At 47.8% G+C, this 20,520-nt stretch overlaps 1 protein-coding gene across 1 annotated transcript in view; it reads left to right on the top strand.

Moving 5' to 3' along the window:
* Nucleotides 1-20,520, top strand: part of ALG1L2 (ALG1 chitobiosyldiphosphodolichol beta-mannosyltransferase like 2) — a 24,505-nt gene continuing 3,985 nt past the window's right edge. The window contains exons 1-4 of the mRNA XM_055382133.1: nt 1-137; nt 17,469-17,579; nt 18,321-18,442; nt 19,312-19,371. Coding sequence (XP_055238108.1) covers nt 1-137; nt 17,469-17,579; nt 18,321-18,442; nt 19,312-19,371 — 430 coding nt within the window. The remainder of the gene's footprint in view (nt 138-17,468; nt 17,580-18,320; nt 18,443-19,311; nt 19,372-20,520) is intronic.

Raw genomic sequence — 20,520 nt, forward strand, 5'->3', positions numbered from 1 at the left:
ATGAGTGGCAAAATGGACATTGGCACCAGGAGTGTGGGTCAGAATCGTGCTCCTTGGAACTACATCATCGCTTGTACAGTGTACCCCCCAGGCACCAAGAGACCAGGCCGAGACCCTTCAGTGGCCCTGGGCCTCTGGTCAGTGTCTTCCCGCCTGGCACAGAGGCAGGCTCTCATAAAGCAATGAGTACTGAAAGTTCCAGCCTTCTTGATGGGTTCTCAGCACCCCGTCGTGAGCCACACCCTGCCCCAGGGAAATCAGGATCACCCTGATGCTACCCCTAGGCCAGTGCCCCTTCTGAAGTGCCCCAGGCTGGCACCCCTATACTTAGATCTCTTCAGCCTCCTCATGAAAACCTTCTTGTCCATCACCCCAGCAGTCGTGACACTGTGCTAAATGAGCAGCTGACCACACGTCAAATCAATTTTCAGAATTTGCCTTTGGTTTAATATTGACGGCTCATCCAAAAGATCTTGTCACTATAGCTAGATGAAAAAAATGACAAGGCTCTGGAGAAGCAGAGCCACAACATGGAAGATACCTGGGTCCCAGGTTCAGGAGGAGAGGAGCTGCCTGCTCCAGACTGTCACATGAGTGGGAATGAATCTTTTTCTACGTTTAGACCATTACCTTTCTTCACTCTGTCACATAGTCTATCCCCGCTAAACAGAAATTGACCTCCACCAGACCGTTTACATCAACACCTGTATGTGCAGTGCAGTGGCCTGAGCCTCCAATCCATGCCCCACCTAGCCAACCGGCCTTGCCATATTCTTACTCTGAGAGTGGTATTCTGGGGACAGAAGCTCAGTGCATAGAATTGACTAATGCCAGATCCTTCAGGCGCTTTGCACTTTGAAGTCTATCTGTCCTAGCACATTCCAAGTACAAAGAAGACACTTCAGCAGTACAACCTGGCCTTCAGCCAGTTCAATTCCTTCTTCAAAAACCTAGGCCTGGCCAGGTGTGGTGGCTCACATCTGTAATCCCAAAACTTTGGGAGGCTGAGGCGGATGGATCACCTGAGGTCAGGAGTTCGAGACCAGCCTGGCCAACATGGTGAAATTCCATCTCTACTAAAAATGCAAAAAATTAGCCGGGTGTGGTGGCACGCCCCTGTAATTCCAGCTACGCTGGAGGCTGAGGTGGGGGAATTGCTTGAACCCTGGAGGTGGAGGCTGCAGTGAGATGAGATTGTGCCACTGCACTCCAGCTGGGGAAACAGAGCAAAACCCCATCTTAAAAAACAACAACAACAACAACAACAACAACAACAAAAACAAAGAAACCTAGGCCCACATCCAGACAATGGAATGTTATTTAGCACTAAAATGAAATGAGCTATCAAACCACAAAAAGACATGGAGAAACCTTAAATGCATATTCCTAAGTGAACGAAGCCCATCTGAAAAGGCTGCACACTCTATGATTCCAACTATGACATTCTGGATAAAGCAAAACTATGGAGACAGCGAAAATATCCACGGTTGCCAGAGGTCAGCAGAAAGGAGGAATGAATTGGTGAAAGACAGGATTTTTAGGGCAGTGAAACTACTCTGCGTGATACTACAATGGTGGATCTACGTCATTGTCCATATGTCCAAACCCACGCAATGTACAACACCAAGAGTGAGCCCTCATGTGAACTATGGACTCTGGGTGATAGTGATGTGTCAATGTAGGTTTATTGATTATGACAAATATCCCACTCAGGTTTGATATTGCTAGTGGGGAAGCTGTGCATGCGTGTGTGTGTGGCAGGTGGGAGTAGAGGTTGATGAAAACTCTGCACTTTCTGCTCCATTTTTCTTTCTTTCTTTTCTTTTCTCTTTCTTTCCTTTTCCCTTCCTTCCTTTCTTCCTTCTTCCTTCCTTCCTTCTTCCTTCCTTCCTTCCTTCCTTCCTTCCTTCCTTCCTTCCTTCCTTCCTTCCTTCCCTCCCTCCTTTCTTTCTTTCTCTCTCTGCTTTCTGTTTTTCTTTCTTTTTCACCCAGGCTGGAATACAGTGGTAAGATCTCAGCCCACTGCAACCTCCACCTCCCAGGTTCAAGCAATTCTCCTGCCTCAGCCTCCCAAGTAGCTAGGATTACAGGCGTGCACCACCACGCCTGGCTAATTTTTTGTATTTTCAGTAGAGACGGGGTTTCATCATGTTGGTCAGGCTGGTTTTGAACTCCTGACCTCGTGATCTGCCCGCCTCGGCCTCTCAAAGTGCTGGGATTATACGTGTGAGCCACAGCACCTGGCCTCTGCTCCATTTTTCTATGAACCTAGAACTTCTCTAACACATTAAGTCTATTTAAAAGGAAAAAAAAAATCCCTATACCCAGGATAGCATTACCTTTGGGAGGAGAGGAGCTAGCATAAGGGAGGGGAGAATGAGGAGCTCAGGCGAGATGGCCGTGCCCTGTTCCTTGATCTGCATGGTGTGCTTGTGTTTCACTTTGTGAAATCTCACCCAGTTATCCACTTTGGATATGTAAACAAAAATGTTTAAGAAAACTTCACCTGCAGTTATCTGACCTACACTTTTAAACAATAAAGAAAGCCTAGGCACACGGAGCCTTGGGTAACTCATGGAGCAAGGGGGTGCGGAATGCCTTCTGTAGCCAGCCTCAGTCCCACGAGGATGGGCTGCTGGGTGACAGCAGGACAGGCTCATGAGGACCAGCCATCGCCCAAATGCTCTGGTCCTCCAGGCTGCCTGCCCATGTCTCAAGCTGTTTGGTCTACAGTGCCAAAAGATCAAGAGGAAGGACAGTTAGAACAACCCCATGGTTTCAGCAACATGGAGGCCCTCAAGAACCATTTTGAAACCATATGGAATGGGGTGTGGGACAGAAGCATGTTTGGAAAAGTTTGAAAAGTGAGTGGAGGGGCCAGGTGCGGTGGCTCAGGCTTGTAATCCCAGAACTTTGGAAGGCTGAGGCAGGCAGGTCACCTGAGATCGAGAGTTCAAGACCAGCCTGACTAACATGGAAAACCCCCTTCTCTGCTAAAAATACAAAATTAGCCAGGCGTGGTGGCAGGTGCTTGTAATCCCAGTTACTCAGGAGGCTGAAGCAGCTGAATGACTTGAATCTGGGAGGCATAGTTTGCAATGAGCTGAGACTGCGCCATTGCATGGCAGCCTGGGCAACAAGAGATAATCTCCACCTCAAAAAAAAAAAAAAAGAAAAGAAGAAGAAAAAGAAAAAAGAAAAGTGAGTGGGAGGTAAGAAAGTCAAAGATGGTCCATGTAGTAGGCAGAATAACCGCCTCCAAAGATGTCCACAGGCCTTAATCCCCAGGCAGTGATTATGTTACCAGACATTCATGGTAAAAGGGACTTGGCAGATGTGATTAAGTTCAGGATTTTGAGTAGGGGAGATTATCCTGGATTATCTGGGAGGGGATTATATAATCACAAGGGTGCTTAAAAGGAAGAAGGTGGCTGAGTGCAGTGGCTCACACCTGTAATCCCAGCACTTTGGGAGGCCGAGTTGGGTGGATCACCTGAGGTCAGAAGTTCGAGACCAGCCTGGCCAACATGGTGAAATCCCATCTCTACTAAAAATATGAAAATTAGCCAGGCATGGTGGTGCATGCCTGTAATCCCAGCTACTTGGGAGGCTGAGGCAGGAGAATCGCTTGAACCCGGGAGGTGGAGGTTGCAGTGAACCGAGATTGCACCATTGCACTCCAGCCTGGGCAACAAGAGAAAAACTCCATCTCAAAAAAAAAGGAGGAAGGCAAGAGAGTCAGAGTCAGACAGTCAGAAAAAGGAGATGTGACAACAGAACCAGCAGTTGGAACGATGAAGCCATGGGTCCAAGAATGTAGGCAGTCTTTAGAAACGGGAAAAGGCAAGGAAAAAGATTTTGCCTCGAAACCTCCAAAAGGAATGCAGCCATGCAGAAATCTTCATTGCAAACATCTGACTACTAGAACTGTAGGAGAATAAATGTGTGCTGTTTTAAGCCACTGAGTTTGTGGCAATTTGTTACAGAAGCAATAGGAATACTAGTACAGTTTGTATAGATGACTGTGGCAACAGTGTGGTGAAGATGAGAGAAACAGAGCTGTGCCGGGCGCAGTGGCTCACCCCTGTAATCCCAAAACTTTGGGAGGCTGAGGTGGGCAGATCACGAGGTCAGGAGATCCAGACCATACTGGCTAACACGGTGAAACCCCATCTCTACTAAAAATACAAAAAATTAGCCGGGCGTGGTGGCGGACGCCGGGAGGCTGCTGCAGGAGAATGGCGTGAACCTGGAAGGTGGAGTTGCAGTGAGCTGAGATCACACCACTGCACTCCAGCCTGGGCGAAAGAGCAAGACTCCATCTAAAAAAAAAGAGAGAGAAACATAGCTGTAAGAAGTGATGTTCAGGGAGAGATTTTTAAATAATTATGGTTGAGTTAAAGTTGAAAGAGGCTTGTGTGTATGTGTATGTGTATAGATAAATACGTATGCAGATGACCCTTAGATCATAAGTATTCGATTTCTTTTTTTTTCCCCCCGAGACAGAGTCTCCCTTTGTCACCCAGGCTGGAGTACTGTGGCGTGATTTCGGTTGACTGCAACCTCCACCTTCCTGGTTCAAGCAGTTCTCCTGCCTCAGCCTCCGGAGTAGCTGAGATTACAGGTGCCTGCACCATGCCCGGCTAATTTTTGTTTTTGGCCAGGCTGGTCTGGAACTCCTGACCTCAAATGATCCACCCACCTCAGCCTCCCAAAGTGCTGGGATTACAGGTGTGAACCACCGCACCCAGCCCAATGAACAGTTCTTGCATGAATGACACAATGAAGAACACTACCAGAACAAGAGCAGATCAAAGGTGAATAAGTGAGTAGTAGCTTCTATTAATCCTCATCAGCAACCAACATAACCCAGGGCTTATAGATTTCTCTATGTAATATGCTACACACACTCTATGGAAAGAGAGAGAGAGAGAAGCACATCAGTCAACCAATTTTAAAAAGTTACTCTAAATGTGTTGGTCTTGTATTACAATCTTTAGATCACACTATTATTTTATTTCAAACAGGACTGGTAGAAACTTCTTCATGCCTTTTCAACCAAAGAACTTCAATACGGTGAAACCCCTAAAAATACAAAAAATTAGCCAGGTGTGGTGAGGCTGAGGCAGGAGAATGTCATGAACCCTGGAGGCGCAGCTTGCAGTGAGCCGAAATTGTGCCACTGTACTCCGGCCTGGGCGACAGAGCGAGACTCCGTCTCAAAAAAAAAAAAAAAAAAAAAAAAAAAAAAATCACACTTTGTTCTTTGATCAAGTACCAACCTTAGAAAGTTATGCAGCGAACACCATCTGACTTAGATTAATTGAAAAGTAACTGGATCAATCCCCCTTTACCCCAAGCATCTAAATGGAACAATTTTCTTTTCTTTTCTTCGGGATGCAGCGTACCTCAAACTGCAGAGCCACTTGGCGATGAAGCCAGGATCGCAGTGCATTTGATAACTTAATGCAAATTTTTACTAGCACTTAAAACTCAGATATGAAATCTATACTTGATCTTTTCTGCTTGGAATTGGTCAGATTAGTGGTTCTGCCCCGGCATACAACAAAAGGCTCTCAGAAACACTCATGGTCGCTAACCAATCAGAAGGACCAACAGAGCTCGACAAACAGACAGGAGGGTGGAAGGGCACCGCCTTCCACCCCACCCGCTTAGACAGCCTTTCAACTCTGCCCACTTTGAGGATGTGTAGGATGATCCAGGTAAGCATGATACCTATCTTAACTTCAAGGTAGAAATTAAGGCTTGAGTGCACTTATTTGGTGCCTTATTCATTTAATTGGAAGATTATATGGTAATTTCACTGCTCATAATAATTAAACCTTTTTTTTTTTTCACTTTGGGGATGATAATGACATTTGGAGAGTAGCACTATAAACCTCAAAAACCTATTTTGAAGATGACTGGATTTAGGAGCGGGACAGGTTTGCTATACACTTGACCGAACATACTTTGTTCCCCAAAGCAGCAAAAAAGCCAGAGCCTGGAAGTTTCTAAAACTTGAAGCAGATGCAAGTGGCAGATCCAAAAAGCTGTGCCTAGAGAACAGATCAGTTGACCGGCTGTATCTATTCCAGCCTCTCCAGTGGCTCGGTGGAGGATTTCGGACAGGTCTCTCAGTTTCCCCTTCTTTTGTTTCACCTTAGAGTGAGGGGAAGTCACAGCTTTTCTTCCTTTGTATTTCACAGAAACACAGGAGGCTGGATTGACAGTCAGCAAATGTAAAGAAATACAGACGCCCACAGGGCAATTATGCTGGCCTGGCCTCAAGCTTCATATTCATCCTTAATTGATTCCCTGGCACACTCACCAGTGACCTGGCTCCACTTCACCGAATGGACCCAAGGGCCCACACTTTCTTAATTCTCCTGTGGACCCTTTATTCACTCCCCCTCATCCTTCCTTTGCTGACGGTGGTCGCTTCTGACTGCCCCAATCTTTTTTTTTTTTTTTTTGAGATGTAGTCTCGCTCTGTTGCCCAGGCTGGAGTGCTGTGGTGAGATCTCAGCTCACTGAAACCTCCGCCTCCCCAGTTCAAGCGATTCTCCTGCCATGGCCTCTCGAGTAGCTGGGATTATAGGCGTGTGCCACCACGCCTGGCTAATTTTTTTTTGTATTTTTAGTAGAGACGGAGTATCACCGTGTTGGCCAGGCTGGTCTCTAACTCCAGACCTCAGATGATCCACCTGCCTTGGCCTCCCAAAGTGCTGGGATTACAGGCATGAGCTACCGAGCCTGGCCTCAATCTTATGCTTACTATTCTTCATCTGTTGCCTCATTTTATAGCCAGAGCTCAGGTGACAGCTGAGGGATTACATTCATCTGTCTCTGAGCCTCTGAGACTTCTATTTTCTTCACCACCCTCCAGGAATCCTTTTTTCTAGCTCTTGGGTGCTGGCCATCTCCTGGAAGGTTAAGTTGAAAATCTGACCTCCAGTTCATTGGTGCATCTACAATCAATCCGCATTACCTGCAGATTCTGTAGCTGCAAATTCACCTACTTGATAGTGTTTACTTATATCCCCTAAATCAATCCCAGTGGGGCTTTTCTGGATGTGCGCTGGGTGGTGAAGAGGTTGAATGGCTGATAAGCACGGTCCCAGCAGAGATCCATCGAGGAACCTCTGTCTTTTGGTTTCCGCTCTTATACCATAAATGAATGCCCTTTTCTTGGTCTTTTTGGGGTTTTTGTTTGAGACAGAGTCTCACTCTGTCACCCAAGCTGGAGTGCAGTGGTATGATCACAACCTCTGCCTCTCAGGTTCAAGTGATTCTCCTGCCCCAGCCTCCCGAGTAGCTGGGACTACAGGCATGTGCCACCACACACAGCTAATTTTTGTTTTTTAGTAGAGATGGGGTTTCGCCATATTGGCCAGGCTGGTCTCAAACTCCTGACCTCAGGTGATCCACCTGCCCTGGCCTCTCAAAGTGCTGGGATTACAGGTGTGAGCCACCATGCCCAGCCTGGGTTCTCTTAAATGTAATGGAAAGACGAGAATTGGAATGGCCGAGAGAGAGAACTAGGACCCTGCATGAATGAATCAAGTTGACTTGGAGAGAAACTGTATTTATAGGAAAGTTAAAGCTCTGAGTTTGGAGGCCAAGCAGGGTGGGGGTGAGCAAAGCCATGGGAAGGAAAGCAGGGCTTCAAAAAACAGCTGCTCCTTCTTGACAGATGCAGGGAGGAAACAGGAAAGACCGGGGGCCATGCGGTGTTATTTGTAGCACTTGAATAGCTTGGCTCTTAGAGTCCCAAGGCCTCCAGCTAGTGATCCACAGATGCCGTTAGAGGGCAAAAGTGCTCTCTGCTCTCTCATTTGTCAACAAGAAGAGCCGGTATGGCCCTGGCCTTAAGGATGTTAGTCAATTGCTTATTGTACGTCACAAGATGAATGCTGGGAGAGAGGAAACACACGGTGTGTAGGGAGAGGGCAAAAACGGCTACATCTGACCCACCCCAGAGATGAGGAAGGCTTCCAGGTGGGAGGTGACACCAGGAGGTAACCAGGTGGAAATCACCCTCAAGTAGCAGAGACAGGTGTGCAAAGGCTCAGAGGGAGCTTCTCCAGGATCAGCAGAGCTCGATTGTAGGGTGTGAGGCTGTCACAGAGGCTGGAGAAATAAACAGTTCCTTGCTAAGAAGTCTGAATTTTAACCTGAAGGGACATGGGAGCTACTGCATGCTGGTAAGCAGGGGGGGTGATGCTGGTTGGATTGCAATGCAGAGAAACCCTGGGTTGGCCTGCGTCTAATAGACTGGAGAGACCCTTGAAGAAATCAGGGTACAGGCAGTCCTCCGGAGTAGAAATGAGGAAGGTGCCAACTGAGACCACAGCAGTGGGGAAGAGTGTGAGAGGGATGGAAATTGAGATGAATTCATGGGTGTTTGGCCTGTGCAGTCACACAGGGTCCCGTGCTGAGAGGGACCCCAAGCTTGGCTTAATGCTCTGCTGTCACTGTCTTAAAATTCCTCCTCATTTTATGTTTGAATCTATGTTTTGTTTTGTTTTGAGAAAGAGTCTCACTCTGTCGCCCAGGCTGGAGTGCACTGGCACCATCTTGGCTTACTGCGACCTCCACCTCCCAGACTCAAGTGATTCTCCTGCCTCAGCCTCCCAAGTAGCTGGGACTACAGCCACCTGCCACCACGCCTGGCTAATTTTTGTATTTTTAGTAGAGAGTGGGTTTCACCATATTGGCCAGGCTGGTCTTGAACTCCTGATCTCAAGTGATCTGCCCACCTCAGCCTCCCAAAGTGCTGGGATTACAGGCATGAGCCACTGCACCCAGTCTGAATCTATGTTTTATCAGTGAAATCCAATGGGGCAATAGAACACATCCGTGGGCAGACGAGACACCAACAATAGGAGTTACCCCCGTCCCTTGCCACCGCACTCCCCATGGCATGTCTGCTGTGCCCTGAGCATAGAATCTTGGGGGGTCCGCAGTGCATGGGAGCCCAGCAAGGCTCCAAGTGAGCATAAGGGAACTATGTCCACAACGGAGTCTGCGAGAGATGCTGACAGCACCAAGAGGTTGCACTTTCTCTTATTATAGAATGAGAATTGAAAACCAAGTCAATGGCATTCTAAGAAACAGGAACAAACAAGGAACCCTCTCCCAGCCTTTTCTACTCATCTGATTCCCTGTAGTAACCAACCACTTCCACTGGAACTGATGACATAGGAGAGGCAAAGATAGCAGAGTCATAGTTGTTTTTCCTTTCAATTCTTCCTTACACATCAGTAAGCCAAAGGTAGAGAGTGGTGGTAGATTGTATAGGTGTGAAAAAGTGAAATAAGAACAGCTGAATGGCCGGGTGTGGTGCTTCATGTCTGTAATCCCAGCATTTTGGGGGGCCGAGGTGGGTGGATCACAAGGTCAGGAGTTCGAGACCAGCCTGGCCAACATGGTGAAACCCCGTCTCTATTAAAAATACAAAAATTAGGCCGGTGTGGTGGCAGGCTCCTGTAATCCCAGCTACTCAGGTGGCTAAGGCAGGAGAATGGTCTGAACCCGGGAGGCAGAGGTTGCAGTGAGCTGAGATCTCACCACTGCACTCCAGCCTGGGCAAGAGAGCAATACTCTGTCTCAGGGGAAAAAAACAAAAACAAACAAACAAACAAAAACAGGTGAATTAGTTTCCTGCAACGTCTCACTGTTTCTGTGAGGCAAAAAAATGCCACATACAAAGTACAAATTATGTCATTTCTGTGATTCCACATTTGAGTCCAATGTTCCTATTTAAATCTGGCATTGCACAATGTAAAGAGGAACAGTATAATCCATGCTACTAATTTAAAATGTTAACTTTTTTTTTTACTTAGATGGACATTAAATAACAAATGAAAGCATCATGATAAATTGAGACACAGACACCACAGAAGAAAGAAAATGCTTTATATGTTAATACTTCAGCAGTGCTTTTTCCTCTGATTTTTGAATAAGGGGGCCCATGTTTTCATCTTGCACTGGGCCTTGCAAATTCTGTAGCTGCTCCTGACTGTAAAGAGGGGATTTGGCCATAAAATCAGCAAGGGTTGGTCGTGGGGATGTGGGGCACAGGAAGATAGAGGATTTAGGCATGGCTGCAGGGTTTTAAGCTGGTGGTACTGTTGGCTGGGAAATCTAGGAAATCCAGCATTGAAGGACCGGCTTTGTGAATCTGTTGTGGATGGGCTGAGCCTGCAGTGGCCATGAGGCATCCTGCCTGGGAGGAGGGCGAGCAGCAATTCATCAGCACAGATGGTGACTGAGGCTCAGGAGGGGCAACTGAGGCAGGAACTGTGGGCAGGGATGCTGGGGATGCAGACATTTAGGAGATGGGACAACAGCTGGGTATGGTGGCTCACACGTGTAATCCCAGCTACTCAGGCTGAGACAGTAGGATAGCTCGAGGCCAGGAGTTCAAGATCAGTCTGCACAACATAGCGAGACCCCATTTCCCCCCCCTCAAAAAATAAAATTTATAAAAAGTAAAAATGCAAAGAAGAGATGGGACAGCAAAGAAGGCCTCATAAAGGAGATGGAGAGGAAGGGGACAGGAGGAAAGGGGAGAGGGAAGGTGACAGCCAGAAGCAGGCATGAGAGGTTCCCTAGAGTGGAGTTTTATTATCTCAAGTGACCATGAGCAAATTACTGAACCTCTCTGTGCTGCAGACATCATGGATAAAAAGAAGATAAAATGAAGACAATAACAACAGCACTTATGGATGGGGCGGTTGTGGTGAAGATTAAATGAAGAGTTTATATGGGAAGGGCTCAGAATGCTGCTGTATTAAATGTCTCAGTCTGCTATAAAAAGATACCACAAGCTGGATGGCTTAGAACTACAGAAATGCATCATCTTACACCTGCAGGCCAGAAGGCTGAGATGAAGGCATTGTCAGGGCCAGGCTCCCTCTGAGGATGCTAGGGGAAGGATCTCCCTCCCAGCTTCCGCCAACTCCTTATCTTGTGGCAGCAGAAGTCCAGTCTTCACGTGGTCTTCTCCCTGTGTGCATCTGTGTCCAAAATTTCCCCTTTCCATATATCTACATCTATATCTATGTCTATATCTACACACAAAAATACACATATATGTAGTGTGTGTGTATATATATATATAGATATATATAATTTTATTTATTTATTTATTTATTTATTTATTTATTTATTTATTTATTTATTTTGAGACAGAATCCTGCTCTGTCACCCTGGCTGGAGTGCGGTGGTGCAATCTTGGCTCACTGTCACTTCCGCCTCCCGGGTTCAAGCAATTGTCCTTCCTCAGCCTCCCGAGTAGCTGGGATTACAGGTGCCCACCACTGTGCCCAGCTGATTTTTTTGTATTTTTAGTAGAGACAGGTTTCACCATGTTGGCCAGGCTGGTCTTGAACTCCTGACCTCAAGTGATCCACACGCCTCGGCCTCCCAAACTGCCAAGATTACAGACGTGAGCCACTGCACCTGGCCTCTTTTATTATTTTTTAATAGAGATGGGGGTCTTGCTATGTTGGCCAGGTTGGTCTTGAACCTTGGCCTCAAGTGATCCTCCTGCCTCAGCCTCCCAAAGTGCTAGGATTACAGGCATGAGTCACTGTGCCTGGCGTATTTTATTTATAATCTTTTTAATAGAGATAGGAGTCTCCCTATGTTGGCCAGGTTGGTCTTGAAACTTGGCCTCAAGTGATCCTCTTGCCTCAGCCTCCCAAAGTGCTAGGATTACAGGCATGAGCCACTGCACCTGGCCAATTTCCCCTTTCCATAAGGACACCCATTATACTGGATAAAGCCCACTCTATCAACCTGATTTTAACCTGACTACTTTTGTAATGACTATCTCCAAATATGTCACATTTTGAGGTACTGGGGGTCAGGACTCCAAGAAGTCTTTTGTGGGAGAGGGGATGCAATTCAACCCACAACAGTGCCCTGCTCTGTGAAATGTTCACCTTTATGAATAAGACGACCTCCACGAGTTGTTTTCTTCAAAGGTATGAGGCAGAGACCAGTGAGGAGCAACCTGAGGGTGGGGAACCTAAATTTGTTGTGGCCACAATCTCCGCAAAAACGCAATGTTTCTCCCGCAGCACTTAGCAGCCCAGGTGAAGGTAAATACAAGAAGGAGAGGGAACAAAGATGAGGGAGTGACACATCCTGATAACATGCCAAAGACAACCACAGGCAGACATACTGATGGCAGCGAGGCAGACGAGGAACACTGCTCATTGCTCTGCCTGCCTCACTTTTGTTCACGGATCACCAGGAGGCCTGAGGTCCCAGGTGGACAGAAATCACCACGATCCCCTCTTGGCCCCAACCAACATACGCACAGGAGGCAAACCAACTTTTGATCATTTATTAAAACAAATAAGAGGTTAATCTGTGGGTAAAAAGGCCTTGTTTGTCAGCAGCTCAGGGGATGCCTTCAAGCTGACAGGCGCTAGTGCCCTTTGAAGTAGGAAGCATCAAATGGGTTCTGGAGATAAGCAATAGATAAACAACGGGAGTTACCAGAAGTGTCAAGCCAGGCATCACCTTCACAGAAATTATTCCTGGAGCGAATGTGGAAGTCATTAATCCCAAGAGAAAAGACAGAGGTGGGCGTGGTGGCTCATGCCTGTCATCTCAACAATTTGGGAGGCCGAGGCGGGAGGATCCGTTGAAGCCAAGAGTCCAAGATCAGCCTGGGCAACAAAGTGAGACCTCGTCTCTACAACAACTAAACTAAATAAAATAAATTAGCCAGGTGCAGTGGTGCACACCTGTAGTCTCAGCTACTCAGGAGGCTAAGGCAGGAGGATTGCTTGAGCCCAGGAGGTCAAGGCTGCAGCAACCTATGATCACATCACTGCACTCCTGCCTGGTCCACAGAGCAAGGCCCTGTCTCTAAAAATAAGAGAAGAGAAGACCGATGAAGCAAAGTGGGCCAAAACATCGAAAAAGGAAATAGCTCTGTTTTAGATGAAGGATTGTGAAACAAAATTTTCAAAAGCAGCAATGAAAGACCTGTCTACCACAGGTAGCCCTCAGCAAAACCACAAGTGGGCGGACTCTGACTCTCCCACACCCCTCTGGCTAACCCCAAACCCCTTCTAGATAGAATGTTCTCCTTCCTCTTCATCCTAATGCCAGGAGCAACTTTGGTGGTGCGTTCCCCACACCTGCCCCCTTTGCCAAAGCTCCAGGTTCCAGAGCCTTCCTTTCTTCTCTTCTGCTTTAAGGCTTGCTTACCCTGAGTTCAAGACCCTTACAGCCTTGTTAGATAAATGGCTACGTAAGATGATCGGTTAATCAGAGCGAGTATGGCTGATTATGGCTTCTGCAATATAGTGCAATGAACCTGCACCCACCTTCACTGAACGATCAACATTCACTTTGGTGTAATGGGGTAAACCATCAACATGTCCCTCCTGATGCAATGCACAGAGAACATGACACCATTGCTGTGATAGTCCCACCCCAAATGCATAAGAATATCACCGCCAAGAAACATCAGCCAAATCCAAAGTAAGGGACATTCTATCAAATAACCGTCTTGCGTTCTTCAAGAATGCCAATACCATGAAAGATAAAGAAGAACTGAGGACCTGTTCCAGGCTAAAAGGGACCTACAGAGACACAACAACTGAAAATAATGCATGATCTGGGATGATTGTTTGCTCCAATGTACATCATTGGGTTAACTGGTGAAATCTGAATGAGGTCCATACATTAGAAAACCGTATTGTAGCAGGGTTAGTTTCCTGATTTTGATCATTGCCTTGGTTATATAAGAGAAAGTCCTTGTTATTAAGGAATACACAGGAATATTTAGGGGTAAAGGATAACTCTTCTGCCACTTGGAAAATAATAAAGCAAATGGGGTAAAATGGTAGCACTGGGGAATCTCAGCGAAGGGTATAAAGGATGTCTTTGTACTATTTTTTGCAACACTTCCGTGTCTGGAAAAATAATAATAAATATTATGTATTTAATAAATGAATGAAAAAGTGTGCAATGTTTCTGCAGGTGTCGACCTTGGCAATGCAATAGGATCATCTCAGAAGCTCTGCATGAATATCAGTGCCCAGGCCCCAACCCAGAGATTCATAGTCAGTTAGCTGGGGGTGAAACTCCAGACATCGGCATGTGTAAAACACACCCCAAGGTCATTCTAGTGTGAATCCAGAATAATAAGCAGCCAGCTTAGTCTTTAGTGTCATTGGGCTGACAGGAAAGTCCTAGGCTGGGGACTTTCTGAGCCCCCATGTCTGCTTGTTTTGAGATCTGATCTTGGGGGCCACTTGGTGACTCAAAATAGGAGCACAGTTGTGGGTCCAGTCTTGGTCCTTCCACTAATAAGATGGGAGACGTTGCGTCAGATCCCTTGCCTGTGCCAGGCCTGGGTTTTCTCAGCTGTGGAATGAGGTTAACCAGGAAGTGCCTCAGTGGCCAATATGCATTCAAGGAAGAAGATGCCCAGCTCAGTAAGTGATATGGTGTGGCTGTGTCCCCACCCAAATCTCTAATTGTAGTTCCCATAATCACCACATGCTGTGGGAGGGACCTAGTGGGAGGTAACTAAATCACGGGGTGGGTCTTTCCCCTGCTGTTCCCATGACATTGAATAAGTCTCACAAGATCTAATTCTTTTTTTCTTTTTTTGAGACCGAGTCTCACTCTGTTGCCCAGGCTGGAGTGCAGTGGCTTGATCTCAGCTCACTGCAACCTCTGCCTCCTGGATTTAAGCAATTTTCGTGCCTCAGCCTCCCAAGAATCTGGGACAACAGGCATGAGCCATTATGCCTGGCTAATTTTTGTATTTTTATTAGAGATGGGGTTTCAACATTTTGGCCAGGCTGGTCTCAAACTCCCTATCTCAGGTGATCCACCCACCTTGGCTTCCCAAAGTGCTGTGATTAGAGATGTGAGTCACTGTTCCCTGCCTGATCTAATGGTTTTATAAAGGGGAGCTCCCCTGCACAACTCTCTTGCCTGCTGCCATGTAAGATGTGACTTTGCTCCTCTTCCACCTTCTGCCATAATCATGAGGCCTTCCCAGTCATGTGGCTCTGTGAGTCCATTAAACCTCTTTTTCTTTATAAATTACCCAGTCTCAGGTATGTCTTTATTAGCAGAGTGAGAATGGACTAATACAGTAACCCTTACATCCCCAGACCCCAAAATGGAGTTGTCACAGGATGGCAGTCTGAAGTCCTTGTGATGTCCAGCTGGCAGAAAGGAATTTGGATGAGTAGGGCTGGCCAACTTCTGGTATTGCTGGTGGGTCCTGTCATTGTGTGGGTGATTCCTTGCACCCCTGGCCCTTCATAGGACTAAATTCTGGGAGGGTTCTTGAGAAAGGGGCTAGAGAAGGCAAGAGGACACTAATCTTCTTCCAGGCAGTAGGAGGGCAAGCTGGAGAGGCCAAGCTCCCAAGTAAACTGAGGCACCTCCACTGGTCCCTTTGTGAGGCACACTTGACCTGGGTTTTATGGAAAGAAAATGCCCTCATCAAGGGGTGCTAAACAAGGCCCCAGGCTCCACACCTGATCCCAGGTGCCCCCTTCTGCCCTGCCCTAGACTCATCTAAAGCTGTACTGCCCAGAGTCATGGCCTCAGGCCACATGTGGCTACTGGGCACTTGAGATGTGGCCATCTTAATTGAGATAGTTAGTGTAAAATATACACTAGATTTCAAAGCCTTCATAAGCGAAAAAAAAAAAAAGAACATAAAATACCCATTAAGAATTTTTAAGTATTCATTAGTTGAAATAATAATATTTTGAATATATTGGTTAAAGTTTACTAGGAGAATTCATTTCACCCCTTTTACTTTTTCTAATGTGGTGACTAAGTTATTTAATATTACACATGTGGATTGCATTATATTTCTATTGGACAGCTGTGTTCTAAAGTCTGCACATTTTCCTTTTGTGGCTTATTTCCTTGATAATTTTATTAAAATTAAATTGAAGGGCCAGGGGCAGTGACTCATACCTGTAATCTCAGCATTTTCGGGAGGCCGAGGCAGGTGGATCACCTGAGGTCAGGAGTTCGATACCAGCCCAGCCAACATGGTGAAACCCTGTCTCTACTTAAAAATACAAAAATTAGCCAGGCTTACGGGTGGGTGACTATAATCCCAGCTACGCGGGAAGCTGAGGTAGGAGAATCGCTTGATTCCTGGAGGCAGAAGTAGCAGTGAGCTGAGATCATGCCACTGCACTCCAGCCTGGGGGACAAGAGTGAAAATCCATCTCTAAATAAATAAATAGAAAAATAAAACTGAGGGCCTAGCACGGTGGCTCATGCCTGTAATCTCAGCATTTTGGGAGGCCGAGGCAGGAGGATTACCTGAGGTCAGCAGTTCGAGACCAGCCTGGCTAACATGGTGAAATCCCATCCCTACTAAAAATACAAAAATTAGCTGGGCTTTGTGGTGGGTGCCTGAAATCCCAGCTACTCCTCAGGCTGAGGCAGGAGAATCACTTGAACCCGGGAGGCAAGGTTGCAGTGAGCTGAGATTGCACCAAGGTGCTCCAGCCTGGGCGACAGAGGGAGACCGTGTCTCAATAAATAAAGAAAGAAATAAAAATAAATTGAGGAAGGATTTAGCATGCAAAATAGAATCAGCTTTGGACCCTGAATACCCTGCAGTGAGAATTCCCCTGTGGTTCTCAGGCTTCTGTAATTCCAGCAAATACACTCTTCCTTCAGGTTCACTAAAATGCAGATATTGTGAGATAATGCTCATTTCTCACAGCTTGCTTAAATAATAATGATCATCATAGTAATTTACAACTTAATAGTCAACACTGCCTTTTTAACCCAGTCTGTGAGACTGAATCGTAAACGTGACATTCTTTGAAGTAAAGCTCTCAATTAATATACCAGACTGCATAAACTCTAATAACTTACCTTTCCACAGAAAGACAATATGTGGGTATTCTCTTTGAAGACAAATGGTGGAGAGTAGACTCTCATCAAAGACCCTCTGGCAGTAATGAGTTGCATTCCAGAAGGTTCCAGAAGGTTCTGTGGAAGGCTGCAGTTTGGTATTGGTTCTCAGGTGTCTGTCTAACTGCTTTCTAAGGATGAAGACTCCTGGTTCCTGCTTTAGCGACACCCACAGGAGCAACAGACTAAGACATTCCTCCACACAATAACAGACCCAGGCAGTGCAGAGCCATGTGTGTCTTATCTGTCCTGTTGTCCACAGTCTGGTTTTATCTTAGACCTAGCCTGGTGCAATCCATGTTGTATATTGGCACTCCACTTAAGTTTCCAGTTTGTAAAAAGCCCCTTTCATTCGGTGATTCCTCAGGTCTTTAGGGGAAATTTCTGGAAACCAAGGAGAAGGAAATAAAGGTTGTTTTGCTGAGGATGGGTGACGTTGGGCACGGAACCCAAATGAGTGGTTTGAGCAGAAAGTAGCCTCCACGCTTGACTAATGCAATAGCCCTGCCATGATTTCATTGCAGGGCTGTGACCGTCTATGACAAGCCGGCATCTTTCTTTAAAGAGGCACCTCTGGACCTGCAGCACCGGCTCTTCATGAAGCTGGGCAGCATGCACTCTCCGTTTAGGGCCCGGTAGGCCTCCCACCCTCAGCTGCCTTCTCTCCTGCTCACCACTGCCCTGGCCTCTCCCCTTCTCACTGCAGACCTGGGAACCCACTCATCCAGGGATTGGCAAACTAAGGCTACAGGCCAGTCTCCTGCTTTTGTAAATCAAGTTTCATTGGAACACAACACACTAAATTAACTTCTGAGTTGTCTACAGCCGCCTTTGAGCTACAATAGCAGAATCGCGTTTTGCAACAGAGAACCTGTGGCCCACAAAGCCTGAAGTATTTACTCTCTGGCCCTTTAAGGAATGTTTGTTGACCCCTGCACTGTCTTACTCTCCTGCCAATGGGTTCCCAGGCCTGTGGCAGGATCTGTGGACCTGTGTGTCCCCTGGGGTGTCTCATGGGGCTAAGGAAGGGACCTTTGTGCAGGTCCACATACCCTGAGGTGTGCCCCTGGGTAAGCTGGGGTGGTGTGGGAGGGCGTCCTAGCACCCTCATCTTGAGTCCAGGGGATGACAAGACAGTAAGTCCCGTGGAGAAAAGGAATGAGTCAGTCTTGTTTGCTGTTGTAACCTTAGCACCCAGCAACAATATTAGAGAAAGCAAGCCCAGGCCTCGATTGGCAGGGGTGGCCTGGTGCTGCTGATGTGGCCGGGCACCCCAACCGTTGGGAGCCTGCAGGCCTCACCATGGCAGGAGATGCCCGTTCTGGGTCCTTGGCCTGCTCTGTGGCCTCTCACAGGGTTTTTTTCTGCTCCTTCAGCTCAGAACCTGAGGACCCAGACACAGAGCGGTCGGCCTTCATGGAGCGGGATGCTGGGAGCGGGCTGGTGACGCGTCTCCACGAGCGGCCAGCCCTGCTGGTCAGCAGCACAAGCTGGACAGGTCTGCACAACCCCTGGGGCGCTTGGGGTTGGTGTGAAGGGCACCTGGCCAACCTGTGTTCTCCTCACCCCTGCCAGTCCTGCATGCCCCCACCCCGCCACGGTCTCAATGAGAAGGGGAGGGCGTGTGAGCTGGAAGAGGGGTGTCTAGAAACAGGCCCCTGACATTCAATTCTTTTCTCATAGAGGACGAAGACTTCTCTATCTTGCTGGCAGCTTTAGAAAGTAGATGTGTAGCTGCGGTGAGGAGCTCTGGGCTTGTCGGGGCCACTGAGCTGTGAGCTGCTTGCCTGGTCTGCAGCATGTTCCTGTCCCGGGCTACTGGGTGGGGCATCCTGGGGACAGTAGGGGTGGTGGAGGTGGGCTGCCCTGAATCCCCAGTTGGGTCATCGAGTGACCAGACCCTCAGGCTGAAATGCCCCCTCCAGGAGAGTATCTCACAGAGGCTCGTGGCCTCCCTGCCAGAGCAGTGCACTTTCTCCACCTGACCAGGGGACTCTGGCTACTGTTTATTTAAAATTTTTTTTCTGAGTGGGCATGGTGGCTCACACCTGTAATCCTAGAACTCTGGGAGGCCGAGGCAGGCAGATCACCTGAGGTCAGGAGTTCGAGACCAACCTGGCCAACATGGCGAAACCTGTCTCTACTAAAAATACAAAAATTAGCTAGGTATGGTGGTGGGCGCCTGTAATCCCAGCTACTTGGGAGGCTGATGCAAGAGAATTACTTGAACCTGGGAGGCAGAGGTTGCAGTGAGCTGAGATCATGCCATTGCATTCCAGCCTGGGTGACAGAGTGAGAGTCTGTCAGAAAAAAAAAAAAAATTATATCAGAAATTCCATGTAGAATTGTTTCTTTTTTTAAACACAGAGTTTGAACAACTGACTCTTGATGGACAGAACCTTCCTTCTCTCGTCTGTGTGATAACAGGTACCGCCTGGGACCCTGGGTGTCTGTTTGGTTGGGGGATGGTGGAGGGGGAGGGGCACACAGCCTTTACTCTGTGCTTCCCACGATCTTGTCTCCTTAATCCTCACTGCAGCTCTCTGCCATAGGGTCTTACACTGCTTGACATGCGGGAAACTGAGGCTCAGAGGGTTTCACAGCAGGGCAGGGAGCCCAGATTTGAATCTGTAGATACCAAGCTTTCTACTTTTTCAGTAGTTTCCAAGCATCTTTTTTTTGTTGTTACGTCACTGGTGTCTTTTTTTTTTTTTTTTTTTTTGAGACAAAGTCTCTGTCGCCCAGGCTGGGATGCAGTGGTGCGATCTCAGCTCACTGCAACCTCCGCCTCTCACATTCAAGCAATTCTCATGCCTCAGCCTCCGGAGTAGCTGGGACTAAAAGTGCCCACCACACCCAGCTTATTTTTGTATTTTTAGTAGAAACAAGGTTTCACCATGTTGGCCAGGCTGGTCTTGACCTCCTGACCTCAGGTGATCCACCAGCCTTGGCCTCCCAATATGCTAAAATTATAGATATGAACCACTGAGCCCGGCCATGTCATTGGTGCCTTAACCAAGCTTCTTTTAATTTTTCAAACAGAAGAGCGCCTGTCCCAGTTACTGCTGCTGAGCCTGAGGAGGGAGAAAAGCGGAAGCGGTGTGGGAAGAGGCGGGGTCTGGGCCAGCTGCTGGTCCTGCTCTCCTCCCTCCTCTGGCCTCTAGGCTCCCAGGACTGGTTTGGAACCTGCACCATGTGCTCTGGAGGCTGTGGCAGGGCTGGCGCGGCTTGGAACCCGCGCCATGTACTCTGGGGGCTGTGGCAGGGCAGGGGCGGCTTGGAACCTGCGCCCTGTGGTTTGGGGGCTGTGCCAGGTCAGGGGGAGTCCTCTTGTCCCCTGTGCACAACATAGACAGAAGGCTGGGTCCACCCAGTGGGTGGTCGCGTGCCAGGCCAGTGCTTACCCCGCCTTGTTTGCAGCCCGAGGCCAGCTGGTTGCAGGTGCAGGGCTATGCATCAGGGGTCAGGGTGCACACACCCCTGCAGGTCTTGGGGCTCCTGAGTTGCTTCTGGAAGGGCCCAGATAGGGCCTGACTGGAGCTGCCGAGGGGTGGAGCTTCTGGGAAAAGGATCCCT

The sequence above is a fragment of the Gorilla gorilla genome, chromosome 2 (genome assembly GCF_029281585.2).
Source record: "Gorilla gorilla gorilla isolate KB3781 chromosome 2, NHGRI_mGorGor1-v2.1_pri, whole genome shotgun sequence".
Lineage (NCBI taxonomy): Eukaryota > Metazoa > Chordata > Mammalia > Primates > Hominidae > Gorilla > Gorilla gorilla.